The following is a 14,188-nucleotide window of genomic DNA, read 5'->3' as shown; positions in this document are numbered from 1 at the left end:
TACCTCCCTCACACTTCCTGAGCAATTAGCGATGACACAGACCGAACATTAGGTGTTGTATAACGGAGCCGCTAATTGCACAGGAAGTTACTCGTGATATGTTTATAAACCAGAGAAAATTATCCTTAGACCATGTATAAAATGGGCTCCATTACGAGCCTTAGACCATGAAAAGTAAATAAATAAGTAAACTAGAACGCCACTCAGTAGAGCGCATACTCCCGCCGTGGGTCAAGTTGGAATAATACATTTTGTTTAACATCCCCTCTCCCCAAAACAATAAATGAAAAAGAAAGTAGGCCCTAACTGTCAGAGAATTAATTTTGATATATCTCGGAATTGGAGGAGAAAAACATCATTTAAGAATAAGAATAAAAGCTTTAATGCAGTAAAACAGAAAAATCTTTCCCAAAAAAAATTCCCAGAAAAAATTCCTGGATCCGGAATAATATCCTAAGGTTCACCAAAAACTAATCAATTCTTCCTTATCCCAAGGGCAATCATCCCACCAACTTTCATCCAAATCCGTTCAGAACGTTTCCAGATATCTTGTTCACAAACACACGAACATACAAAAACACACACACACACGGATGGACACGATCGAATTGCATTACTCCCTGGCGGGAGTAATAAACGTGAAAATCGCAGAGCCAGAATTATTTATTTGGTCTGGGAAGCCCATTCGAGGTTTCTTCTTCTTCAGCCTCTCACAACCCTGGGTGAATATGCGATCTTTTTTTTAAAAGTCGGAATTTTGCCAAATCTGTTTTATTCGTTTGTTAATATACCTCAGCCATTGACAAATCTGGAATTATAATTTTATTTGAGGTTCAAATTAACCCGGGAGATTGTGTCAAACGATGCCTGCAAGTCTGTACCACTGATCTCTATACTAACTGGATAGGAAGGGAAGCTCATTTTTTGAAGCCATTTGTCCGCCATCTTTGTTCCCCCACGATTCCCCAAAACGAATGTCATTTACCGATGTAATGTGATTCCTCTTCTTCATTCAAATCGACCGCTGCGGTTTTTATAACCATAAGCAGCGTACGATGGCATGTCATCAATCCTGTAATAATGCTTTTTCAACCCTGGAACGGATTAAAATCAATTCGGAATGGAATAAAATAAAGTGGGAAGGTGGAATTTTCGTAGGAAATATGCTGATAATTAAATATTAAATTCTTTAAATTCCCTCTGATTAAATATTAAATATTAAATAAATTAAATATTCTAATAATAAATAATAATATTAAATATTAAATAATTAATTAATTAAATATAATTAAATTAAATATTAAATAATATTAATATTAAATATTAATAGTAATTAAATATTCTTTAAAAATTTAAAGAATAGGAAAAGAGGACTGCGTTTACTTTTTCATGGCTGATAATATAACATGGATCTGCAAAATAAATTGATATGTTAATACCTTGTATACCATATTTGTGGTCAAGTGTTGGTTTTGTTTTGTTTTGTTTTTTCATTCCGCATGGCACAATATTCTTACTGAAGTGAGTACCATTGGAAAAAAATTGCATCCATTTATCAAAGAATCAGAATCAGAAGAGTATAGTGAAAACAAACTTCTGAGTTATACTTCTGGGCAGAGAAACATGATGGTCATAGTAAATATTTTTGTTATTCTCCTCCAAGACATGTCAGGATATTGCCAAATTATGATAAATTATAATTACAGAATATAAAATAGCAACATGTGTACAGGACGGCATCTTTCCTCACAGCAACTTGCTGTCTAAAGTCAATTTGAATCCAATGTTTTGTTGAAATTTCGATTAAATTATTTTATAAAATATAGCAGGCATTGTCTTTTGATAAAGACAATGAACGGACGCAGATTTTCTGGGGGAACCAATATGGCGACAAATCTACTTCTGGTGACTTCACAGCAAATGGACCGATTAGCATTGATTTGCCATCGAGCCTCCAATCCAGTTAGTATAGAGATCAGTGGTCTGTACATGTGATAAATAATTAATCGTCCACAGTCGAAGCCTCTTCTTCTTGGCACAATAACAACTTCTAGCTTCCAGACCGTACATCCAATCATCTTCAAATTTTGCACACTTGTTTCTCTTCATGACTTCTACTACAGTATGAAGTTTCACGTCGATCAATGAAGTGGTTCAAGAGATATAAATGTTTTTATTATTTGCGTTTAATTAACGACATCTGCCAAACCACGTGACCTATCGCAAATTCCAAAAGGACATTTTAGTGGACTGATATGCTGAACAGATCTGTGAAGTTTCTCCTCGATTGGATCACAAATGAGGGAAGAGCTAGGTTTTAAAGGTTTGTGCTTTAAAACGTCATAACTCTGAAACCATGTGATGCATGACGTCATGCTCGCTGACTTTTTTGTTTGTCATGGGTATGCGATTCTGCTTGCAAAGTTTGGCCTCTATCTGTTCCGGCGTTTTGGAGAAAATTGGATTTTAGTGTTTTTCACTCAAAACAATATGGCGGCCAAACCACGTGACCTGTGACGTCATAATTACCATTAAAATATTCTACAGACAGAGTCCCTCCTATGGTAAAATTTGCTCTCAATCGGTCCAATTATTGCAGAGAAAATGGTTTTTAAAGGAAAACAGAAAAAGAAATCCCCAAAAAATTCCCCAAAAAAATTCCTGGATCCGGAATAATATCCTGAGCTTCACCAAAAACGAATCAATTCTTCCTTATCCCAAGGGCAATCATTCCACCAACTTTCATCCAAATCCGTTCAGAACTTTTCCAGATATCTTGTTCACAAACACACGAACACACACACACACACACATCTCGTTTTTTCATTTATGTTCCTCACAATTCTATCCCTCTCTTTCATTCACAGACACACACACACACACACACACACACACACACACACACACACACACACACACACACACTTAATTAATTGTACAGTATCGGTTGTTCCTAAACTTAAATAATTTAAAGGATTGTTGTAAATGATGTTAATTTTACAACATCCCATATTCAACTTTATTTAAATTTTAAACCTCAAACATAGTTTCTCCACCTAAAGCAAGAACTTTAACCCGTAAGCAACTGACTAGTTTCCCGACTGCATGGATCATCAGCTGGGCACCGTTCCTCCTCGAGGTTTCAATCCTTTCAGCCCAGGACCTCTCCAAACGGCGGATCCACAACCTCGATCATGGATCCACATCAATTGATGGTAAATCAGTAGATCCAAAACCTCAGTTGCGTCCAGGCAATCAGTCAACCCATCAATGCAACATCACTTATTCCAACTTTACTCGCAATAGGATTTAATGTGTTATCATATATTTATAACTTTCCTTACACACTCGATGATATGATAATATCATTAAATCATTCACATCTTACCCTTAAACACACCAATCGACCAAACAGCATGAGCACACCACCTACCTTTCTATCAAACTGCACTTCGAATGTTCAAACTGTCATTTATAACGGTTTTTGGCATGCTGCCGTATCCTCGCAACCACTGATTCCTAGCAACATTAATTTGTAGTATATTTAATTATTATATTGTACTGTATTTACATAAAGATCTCATGAATAATATTATATTGTACTGTACTTGTATGATATTGTACTGTAAAAAAATATTATATTGCACACTTCGAATGTTCAAACTGTCATTTATAACGGTTTTTGGCATGCTGTCGTATCCTAGCAACCACTGATTCCTAGCAACATTGATTTGTAGTATATTTAATTATTATATTCTACTGTATTTACATAAAGATCTCATGAATAATATTTTTACTATTCGTATTGTATTTCACTAATTCGATTTGGTGTCGTTTTGTGATTTTAAAGAAAACTTGTTTTAATCTACCAACTGTAGCTCCCTGCGCTAACATACGTCTGACTAGTTGTTGTAATTTATTGACCAGTTCCGAGCTGTGTGTGGTTGCTCTCACAGTCCGAATTATTTCACCTGCAACCGTACCATAAAATAGCTTTTTGGGAATGTTGCTGTCTAAGAAAGGCATTCGGACAATGTGGAATGGAAATGCATCTCGTTTATCAAATCATTTGGTGTGAAATTTATTATTATGGATGTCAATTTGTAATTCTAAAAAGGAAACTGAAGTGGAAGTTTGGTTTTCCTTTTTTAATTCAAGTTATTTTGGATATATATCATCATGAAGCTGCTCAAATATAAATCCATCATTAATTGCCAACAAATCATCAATGAAGCTGAAGATGTTTCCGCATCTTCGTGCAGTTGTTAATTTATTCCTGCACATGTTCTGGACCCAATCAAACTCGTACATGTGCAGAAACAAATTTGCAAAGAAAGGGGCCGGATCCGAACCCATGGGTATGCCCACTGTCTGCTGGAGTATCTTGGGATCTGAACCCATGGGTATGCCCACTGTCTGCTGGAGTATCTTGGGATCTGAACCCATGGGTATGCCCACTGTCTGCTGGAGTATCTTGGGATCTGAACCCATGGGTATGCCCACTGTCTGCTGGAGTATCTTGGGATCTGAACCCATGGGTATGCCCACTGTCTGCTGGAGTATCTTGGGATCTGAACCCATGGGTATGCCCACTGTCTGCTGAAGTATCTTGGGATCTGAACCCATGGGTATGCCCACTGTCTGCTGAAGTATCTTGGGATCTGAACCCATGGGTATGCCCACTGTCTGCTGGAGTATCTTGGGATCTGAACCCATGGGTATGCCCACTGTCTGCTGGAGTATCTTGGGATCTGAACCCATGGGTATGCCCACTGTCTGCTGGAGTATCTTGGGATCTGAACCCATGGGTATGCCCACTGTCTGCTGGAGTATCTTGTTGCCAAATGTAAAGAAACTGTTGTTTAGCAGAAATCGAATACTTTCTTTGAGTTTACTTTTTGAAAAACGACATGAATATTGATTATTCTTTACAGACCAGTGTGCTCTGTTTTGATATACATTAATGTATACTCTATTACCTCCTGCAATTGCTTTATCTATTGCTCCGTCCAATGCGGTTACGAGCTTGTCATGTGGAATGTTTGTGTACAATGTGGAAAAATCAAAGGTTGAAAGACATTTTGCTTTACCCTCGTTGTTAATGTTGTGGACACTGTCGATTACCGGTTTGGAATTGTCAATGATCCAGAATTTCTTAATACCAGAATAAAACGTCACTTTGTCATGGTAGTTTTTTAAGCATTTATAGATTAGTTTCATTGCCGCTGTTACACTGCCCGACAAAGGTTTCAAACTACATTCTCGACTTGCGATGATGAACCTCATCTCACAAGGGTGTTTGTGCATTTTTGGGATCCAGTAAATGAACGGTAATTCATGGTGTTTATCCGGAACTCGCAGTCTTCTCACCGTTGAGTGATTTGTATGGTGTTGCATCAAGTCTGTTTTGTCCTCGTTACTTATTTTGTAGGTCTTTGAAATTCCCGTGTCTAAGCCCAATTCTTCCAAAAGTGTTTGAATGTAGAATGTTTTACATACAAATGCAATATTATTATTTGCTTTGTCAATTGGAACAATAACATATTGTGTTTGAAGCTGCCTTAAGCAATCACGTGTCTCTGGATTGTTTAAAATCACACACACACGAACACACGAACACACACACTCACGGACGGGCACGAGCGAATGCATTACTCCCCGGCGGGAGTAATAAAGCATGTGGCGGCTGGTAAACCAGCCACTCGGGTTCAAAGGGTTAATCTCTGGTACACTCCCTGGCGACAATTGGTTCACCTAACCGGTTGAACTTCTTCAGAACCATAACAGTCTAACTCTGAGTGTAACGGAGGAGCCATTCAAATTCAGTTCTCTTCCATCACCGTGGGGAGACCATGGCACAGCATGTGGCCAAATTAAGACGGTTAACGGCATTTTTGAGCTTGTTTGAATGCTAGACTCTTGTTGGTGGAAACTTTTGTTGTTGGTGTTGGCTTGTTGGTGGAAATCACCTGATATGTTTTTCAAACTTTGGTCTTGTGTTGCATTTTGATATTTCTAAGAAGCGATATACATTATCGTCACAAGAGAATGTATTTTGAGGTGTTTGATATTTTCATGATTCTATTTATTTTTCATCTGATGTAAATGTGTTTATCCAAAATGGTGAGCAAAATAATAATGGGGTCATTATTTGGTGTAATCTAAGTTTATACTTTCACTTTACTTTGGGTGTCAATCAACGCAATGTTGTATTTCAAATTATTGCTCAATACTCTGTTTTTTGTCACCCGCATTGTGCGCATCCCTGGTGTTGGGCTAGCGGCTAGGGTGCCGGCTTAGGATCCTAGGATCCTGGGTTCGAATCCCGGTCAATCGCTGAATTAACGCCAGGGGGGTTGACTCAGCCTGTCATCCTTCCGAGGTCGGCAAATTGAGTACCAGTTCACTGGTAATTCCCTGCTTGTCGTCGTTAAAGGCGGCAAAAAGGGTTGGCGTCAGGAAGGGCATCCGGCCGTAAAACATTGCTTCAAAAAGGGGACCGAAAAACAACAACAACCACAGTTCCCGAAAAAGGCCAACCCCCGCTTGCGGGGAAAAATGGCCTCTAAAGGTGGTTTTTTTTTTTTTTTTGAATGCTAGACTCTGATCTGCAACAGATTGGTGTGTGAAATTGGAGAGGACAGAACTTAATGGCGTTTGCTCTCTGAGAAAAATTCGTGATTTTAAAAAAGTGCAAGAGATCACTCGGAGAATGGAAACTGCTCAGTTGAATGTAAAGAAAGAAGTTCCAGAAACTTTCTTGATTCAATACCTCATCTGACGTATACAAGAGCCTTGATGATGGATAAAAACAGCCAAGTGGGGCAAAACACACCCATGAGTTTCCATTATGGCATCCAGCATCTGTCGTATGGTTGAAACACAAGGACAGCATGTGCTGTATTTGTGAGAAAAATGGACACATTTCTCCAGCCTGTTTTGCTATGAGCAAGGCCGAAGGGAAATGGCAGGTTAAACAATAAAGAAGTGAGAATACAAAGGTGCACAAGATGGTGTCCACATCACAAAGTCAGCATGTTGGCTCAAATATGGACCTGGAGCAAGAAATACACATGTTCCATGTGACATCAGGGGCAAAGCAAGCATTGTAAGTGCATGAGATCACATGAAGCAAGTCACATCAAGCAAAACATGAGATCACATCAAGCAAGTCACATCAAGCAAAACATGAGATCACATGAAGCAAGTCACATCAAGCAAAACATGAGATCACATGAAGTAAGTCACATCAAGCAAAACATGAGATCACATGAAGCAAGTCACATCAAGCAAAACATGAGATCACATGAAGCAAGTCACATCAAGCAAAACATGAGATCACATGAAGTAAGTCACATCAAGCAAAACATGAGATCACATCAAGCAAGTCACATCAAGCAAAACATGAGATCACATGAAGTAAGTCACATCAAGCAAAACATGAGATCACATGAAGTAAGTCACATCAAGCAAAACATGAGATCACATCAAGCAAGTCACATCAAGCAAAACATGAGATCACATGAAGCAAGTCACATCAAGCAAAACATGAGATCACATGAAGTAAGTCACATCAAGCAAAACATGAGATCACATGAAGCAAGTCACATCAAACAAAACATGAGATCACATGAAGCAAGTCACATCAAGCAAAACATGAGATCAAATGAAGCAAGTCACATCAAACAAAACATGAGATCACATGAAGTAAGTCACATCAAGCAAAACATGAGATCACATGAAGCAGGTCACATCAAGCAAAACATGAAATCACATGAAGCAAGTCACATCAAGCAAAACATGAGATCACATGAAGTAAGTCACATCAAGCAAAACATGAAATCACATGAAGCAAGTCACATCAAGCAAAACATGAGATCACATGAAGTAAGTCACATCAAACAAAACATGAGATCACATGAAGCAGGTCACATCAAGCAAAACATGAAATCACATGAAGCAAGTCACATCAAGCAAAACATGAAATCACATGAAGTAAGTCACATCAAGCAAAACATGAAATCACATGAAGCAAGTCACATCAAGCAAAACATGAGATCACATGAAGTAAGTCACATCAAACAAAACATGAGATCACATGAAGTAAGTCACATCAAGCAAAACATGAGATCACATGAAGCAGGTCACATCAAGCAAAACATGAAATCACATGAAGTAAGTCACATCAAGCAAAACATGAAATCACATGAAGCAAGTCACATCAAGCAAAACATGAGATCACATAGAGCAAGTCACATCAAACAAAACATGAGATCACATGAAGTAAGTCACATCAAACAAAACATGAGATCACATGAAGCAGGTCACATGAAGCAAAACATGAAATCACATGAAGTAAGTCACATCAAGCAAAACATGAGATCACATGGAGCAAGTCACATCAAGCAAAACATGAGATCACATGGAGCAAGTCACATCAAGCAAAACATGAAATCACATGAAGCAAGTCACATCAAGCAAAACATGAGATCACATGGAGCAAGTCACATCAAACAAAACATGAGATCACATGAAGTAAGTCACATCAAGCAAAACATGAGATCACATGAAGCAAGTCACATCAAACAAAACGTGAGATCACATGGAGCAAGTCACATCAAACAAAACGTGAGATCACATGAAGCAAGTCACATCAAGCAAAACATGAGATCACATGAAGCAAGTCACATCAAGCAAAACATGAGATCACATGAAGCAAGTCACATCAAGCAAAACCTGAGATCACATGAAGCAAGTCACATCAAGCAAAACATGAGATCACATGAAGCAAGTCACATCAAGCAAAACATGAGATCACATGTCGCCTCAAAAGTGGAGCCTTGTGCTGAGTCTTGTCTGGTCTCGGGTGATCGAGCTGTGTGTTGTGTCCTTCACTCATAGAGCTCCAGGTAGACTGAATTCCTGATGGAGCTCCATATTGATCTTAGCCATTTACCTGCTGGATGATTTGTAAATTGTCCGTTTACTCATGGTCATGTCGATGGGGTTGGGCTGTGTTTCCTAATTACTCAGAATTGTTGAGGGTGTAGGAGCCGTGCTCCCACGTCAATCGGAAGAATGGACGTGACAAAAAGCTGGAATTCGTCCGAGTTTCTTTATTGTCACAAAACAACTCGGGTACTCTGAAAAGCCCGTTTATCGGGCAGCAATATATATACACACATTATCCCGGAGCGTTGCCCGGGAAATGCGAGAGGGGGCGTGGCCGGGCGTCCTGGCCGCGGCCTGGCAAGTCGAGGGCGGGCATGCCCGGGCATGCCCGGGCGTCCCGGACGCGGCCTGGCAAGTCGAGAGCGGGCCTGCCCGGGTGTCCTGGACGAACCCGGCATGGTGATCGCTCCGCGTCCTTGGTAGGTGCAAGGCGATTGTGTAAACCCAGCGGTAGCCGCTACAAGGGGGTTTAAACGTTTAGAGAGACAAAGATGTGATATCCTGTCGCATTATCCATTCAGTGCTGTTCGATTGATCGATCAGGTGTGATTGCTTATATTGAGCTGGTCAGACGCTGGTCAATGTAGCGAGATCAATTTTGTGCTGTGTGTCAATCTGTGTCCGTCGGGTATGCGGGGTCTTCTGATACCTCAGGGAGATGGATGCTCCTGCCTTGCATAACCCCAGGTGGGCAAGGTGTAGTACCTGTCAGCCCCCTGACCAGGGTTAGGGTTAGAGATTTAAATTGAGAGATTTACTTTACCAACTGCCCTATTTTGGCAGAACCTGAGGAATTCATACTTTGCCCGTCTCTGTTTGTTGTCATAAAATCCATATGTTGCAATCACCTGCTGCATTGGAGACGAGATTCACCAGGTGATTTCTCATGTCTTCTGCTCTGGGGAGCATTGGTTTCCACCTGAAGTACTGAATTGACAATTATTCCAAGGTAGCCAAGGGCTCTTCAACATGACATACCGAATTATAACTTTATTTTCTGTCTACGGTTTCCTGTACCAGCCTCGTCTGCTCCGGACACATCGAAACAGCACCTGCTGCGTCAACCTGTGAAATTGGACTATACGCAGGAACTGCTCCTGATGGACTTGAATCGGATCGATACCTGTCCCATACCTTCGTTATTCCAAGGTGTCCTTCATGTTTGACTAGATTTTACATTAATGGTGACCTTGTCACAAACTATAGCTCAGGTTCTTCATGAAGCTCTTTTCTACATTGCCCTCTTCCTCGGCTTCAAAGATGACAAGACCTTCAGTGAGCATTTCACTACCACCTCGCTCGTCAAACTCCATCACCTCAAGAAGTCTGCTGAAGCCATTTTAGCTCACCTGGAACGAAGTTCAGGAGAGCTTATGCGATGGTGCGTCGTCCGTCAGTCCGTCGGTTCATCCGTCCGTCAGTACGTCCGTCCGTTCGTCCATCCGTTCGTTAGTCCGTCTGTCCGTCCGTCCGTCTGTAAACATTTCCAACTTCTTCTCCGAACCCGCTGAAAGGATTGTGAATGATATTTGTTGTGTTGTGACTAAAGCTGGTTCACAGCACTAAGAAAATCGTGGTCTAAGGGGGTCTACCTGGGTCCGGGTTCAGGTTTGACCTGAACCCAAAGTAACCCAAAGTAACCCAAAGTAACCCAAAACCAAAACCATAACCCAAAATGGGTCCAGGTTTGATCCCCCCAAAATAGGTATTTGGTTTCTTCTCAGAAACTACACATACAATTCTGATGAAACTTGACCACAACCTTCACCACCCATGATGTACCAAAGTTTATTAACGGCATTGAAAAAAATCTGCCCCTTTGGGGTTCTACCGGGGGTTGCCCCCCAAAATAGGTATTTGCTTTCTTCTAAGAAACTGTGCATACAATTCTGATGAAACCTGACCACAACATTCCGTTCATCACCCGTGATGTACTAAAGTTTGTTCAAACAATTAGAAAAATTGGGGTCTTAGGAGGTATATGGGGTTGGGGAGGGGGTTACCCCCCCAAATGGGTATTTTTTTTGTTTGTTTGCTTAAAGTGTTATGATTATGTTAGTGTGATTCTACATGCTGCCCTGTCTTCTAACAACCATCGAAATTGGTTTAAATACCTTTAGGCAGTGCAGTATACTGTTTATTCTACCAGGTGAGCACCAGGTGCATTGTCCCTATTATTTTAACCTTCCTCTGCCGATTTCAATCGTTTTATCAGCGTTCGCATCCCTTTTAAATTGAGTGTTTCTGTGGATGCATTCCGACTGTTCAACGTCTTATACATTCATTTCTTTTACTAATCTCAAAGCAATTACAAAACTGATTTTCCTGCTATTTTTGTGGTGGGTTTTTCAGCCCGAAAAATGAAGAAACAAGCAAGGCAACGTGTGCACGAGTCAACGTCTCCAAGCCAAGATTCAACAATGGCAGGGGCTTCTGACACCGTGAACCCACTTTGTTCAAATCCCCACACAACGGTCACAATGGTTACAACCTCGAGCACATCCGTGACGGCAGCCAGATCACCAAGCATACCACCTGTTATCTCGCCTCCACTGGTGTCCACTCTCCAAGTGAGTTCAGGAGTTGTGTGTGTGTGTGTGTGTGTGTGTGTGTGTGTGTGTGTGTGTGTGTGTGTGTGTGTGTGTGTGTGTGTGTGTGTGTGTGTGTGCGTGCGTGTATGTATATATATATATATATATCTGTGCAGTGTCTGTGTTGTCTTGTCTTGTCACTGAACTACTTTCTCAAACTTTTGTGAAATCGTACCAAACTTCTGGTGTGCACATATCTCTCCCGTCGGTACGTCCTAAAGTGTCCTAAGGGTATTTGTTTAGAAAAATGTTTTTTGTTTTTTTGGGGGAATTTTTTCAGGAATTTTTTTTTTTTCAACTTCAATTGTTTATAAATGTGATATCACGTATATTATAAATACATTTGTGCAAAATAATTGTTTGAATTATGATTGGTTTAAACCATGACAAAACGGCAACTCGGGTGCAGTCATTTATCTATATATCGACACATCTGGGCAGTGTCTGTGTTGTCACTTAACGACTCCCTCAAACTTTTGTTTCCGTGGTTGTGAAGTGTTTTTAATAAGGTTGTGGTGGTTTTGAATGACGTGGTGGTGAGGTGTTTTTAAATGACGTGGTGGTGAGGTGTTTTGAATTATGTGGTGGTGAGGTATTTATATTTACGTGGTGGTGAGGTATTTATAATTACATGGTGGTGAAGTGTTTTTAATTATATGGTGGTGAGGTGTTTTGAATTAGTTGGTGATGGGGTGTTTTGAATTACGTGGTGGTGAGATGTTTTTAATTATGTGGTGGTGAGGTGTTTTAAATTACATGGGGGTGAGGTGTTTTGAATTATGTGGTGGTGAGGTGTTTTGAATTATGTGGTGGTGAGGTGTTTTGAATTAGTTGGTGGTGAGGTGTTTTTAATTATGTGGTGGTCAGGTGTTTTGAATTACGTGGTGGTGAGGTGTTTTGAATTACGTGGTGGTGAGGTGTTTTTAATTACGTGGTGGTGAGGTGTTTTGAATTACGTGGTGGTGTGTTTTGAATTACGTGGTGGTTTAGTGTTTTGAATTACGTAGTGGTGAGGTGTTTTGAATTACGTGGTGGTGAGGTGTTTTGAATTACGTGGTGGTTTGGTGTTTTGAAATACGTGGCGGTGAGGTGTTTTGAAATACGTGGTGGTGAGGTGTTTTGAATTACGTGGTGGTGAGGTGTTTTGAATTACGTGGTGGTTTGGTGTTTTGAAATACGTGGCGGTGAGGTGTTTTGAATTACGTGGTGGTTTGGTGTTTTGAAATACGTGGCGGTGAGGTGTTTTGAATTACATGGTGGTGAGGTGTTTTGAATTACGTGGTGGTGAGGTGTTTTGAATTACGTGGTGGTTTGGTGTTTTGAAATACGTGGCGGTGAGGTGTTTTGAATTACGTGGTGGTGAGGTGTTTTGAATTACGTGGTGGTTTGGTGTTTTGAATTACGTGGTGGTGAGGTGTTTTGAATTACGTGGTGGTTTGGTGTTTTGAATTACGTGGTGGTGAGGTGTTTTGAATTACGTGGTGGTTTGGTGTTTTGAATTACGTGGTGGTGAGGTGTTTTGAATTACGTGGCGGTGAGGTGTTTTGAATTATGTGGTGGTTTGGTGTTTGGAATTACGTGGCGGTGAGGTGTTTTGAATTACGCGGCGGTGAGGTGTTTTGAATTACGTGGTGGTGAGGTGTTTTGAATTACGTGGTGGTTTGGTGTTTTGAATTACGTGGTGGTGAGGTGTTTTGAATTACGTGGTGGTAAGGTGTTTTGAATTACGTCGTGGTTTGGTGTTTTGAATTACGTGGTGGTGAGGTGTTTTGAATTACGTCGTGGTGAGGTGTTTTGAATTACATGGTGGTGAGGTGTTTTGAATTACTTGGTGGTGAGGTGTAATCGTCCCAAACTTCCAGTCTGCACCTACCCATCCTGTATGTATTACGTGGTGTGGTTGAGGCTGTGCCTCATGTGCCATGTGCTGAGGGTTTTTTATTTTATTTTTAAAAATATTTTTTCAACCTAAATGGCATATAAAAATGTAATATCACAAACACGACAAATAAATTTGTGCAAAATAATTTTGTATTATAATTCGTGTAAATCAGGACAAAACAGAAAGTCAGGTACAGTCATTATCCTCAGCTAAAACAAGCCCGTCCCTCTGTAGTCGGCGAGCGCAGCGAGCCGAGCCAAGCTAGTATATACTGTATATATATATATATATATATATATGTACACATTTGTATTATTTGTGTGCACATTTCATATAATCGAGTGTGTAAGGAAAGTTATAAATATATGATAACACATTAAATCCTATTGCGAGTAAAGTTGGAATAAGTGATGTTGCATTGATGGGTTGACTGACTGCCTGGACGCAACTGAGGTTGTGGATCCACTGATTTACCATCAATTGATGTGGATCCATGATCGAGGTTGTGGATCCGCCGTTTGGAGAGGTCCTGGGCTGAAAGGATTGAAACGTCGAGGAAGAACGGTGCCCAGCTGATGATCCATGCAGTCGGGAAACTAGTCAGTTGCTTACAGGTTAAGGTTCTTGCTTTAGGTGGAGGAGCTATGTTTGAGGTTTAAAATTTAAATAAAGTTGAATATGGGATGTTGTGAAATTAACATCACTAGGGCATGCCCGTACTATATATATATCTAAAAGTATATCCCCCCCCCCCTCTATTTAC

At 40.3% G+C, this 14,188-nt stretch overlaps 1 protein-coding gene across 5 annotated transcripts in view; it reads left to right on the top strand.

Annotated features, from left to right (window-relative positions):
- Nucleotides 1–14,188, top strand: part of LOC137424380 (progesterone receptor) — a 411,636-nt gene that overhangs the window by 319,362 nt on the left and 78,086 nt on the right. For all 5 annotated transcript variants that reach the window (XM_078775389.1, XM_078775387.1, XM_078775391.1 and 2 more), the window contains one exon: nucleotides 11,305–11,522. In XM_078775389.1, coding sequence (XP_078631515.1) covers nucleotides 11,305–11,522 — 218 coding nt within the window. The remainder of the gene's footprint in view (nucleotides 1–11,304; nucleotides 11,523–14,188) is intronic.

This window comes from Myxine glutinosa, chromosome 4 (assembly GCF_964187855.1).
Source record: "Myxine glutinosa chromosome 4, kmMyxGlut1.1, whole genome shotgun sequence".
In the NCBI taxonomy this organism is placed as follows: domain Eukaryota; kingdom Metazoa; phylum Chordata; class Myxini; order Myxiniformes; family Myxinidae; genus Myxine; species Myxine glutinosa.
This window is presented reverse-complemented; position numbering and strand designations above follow the sequence as displayed.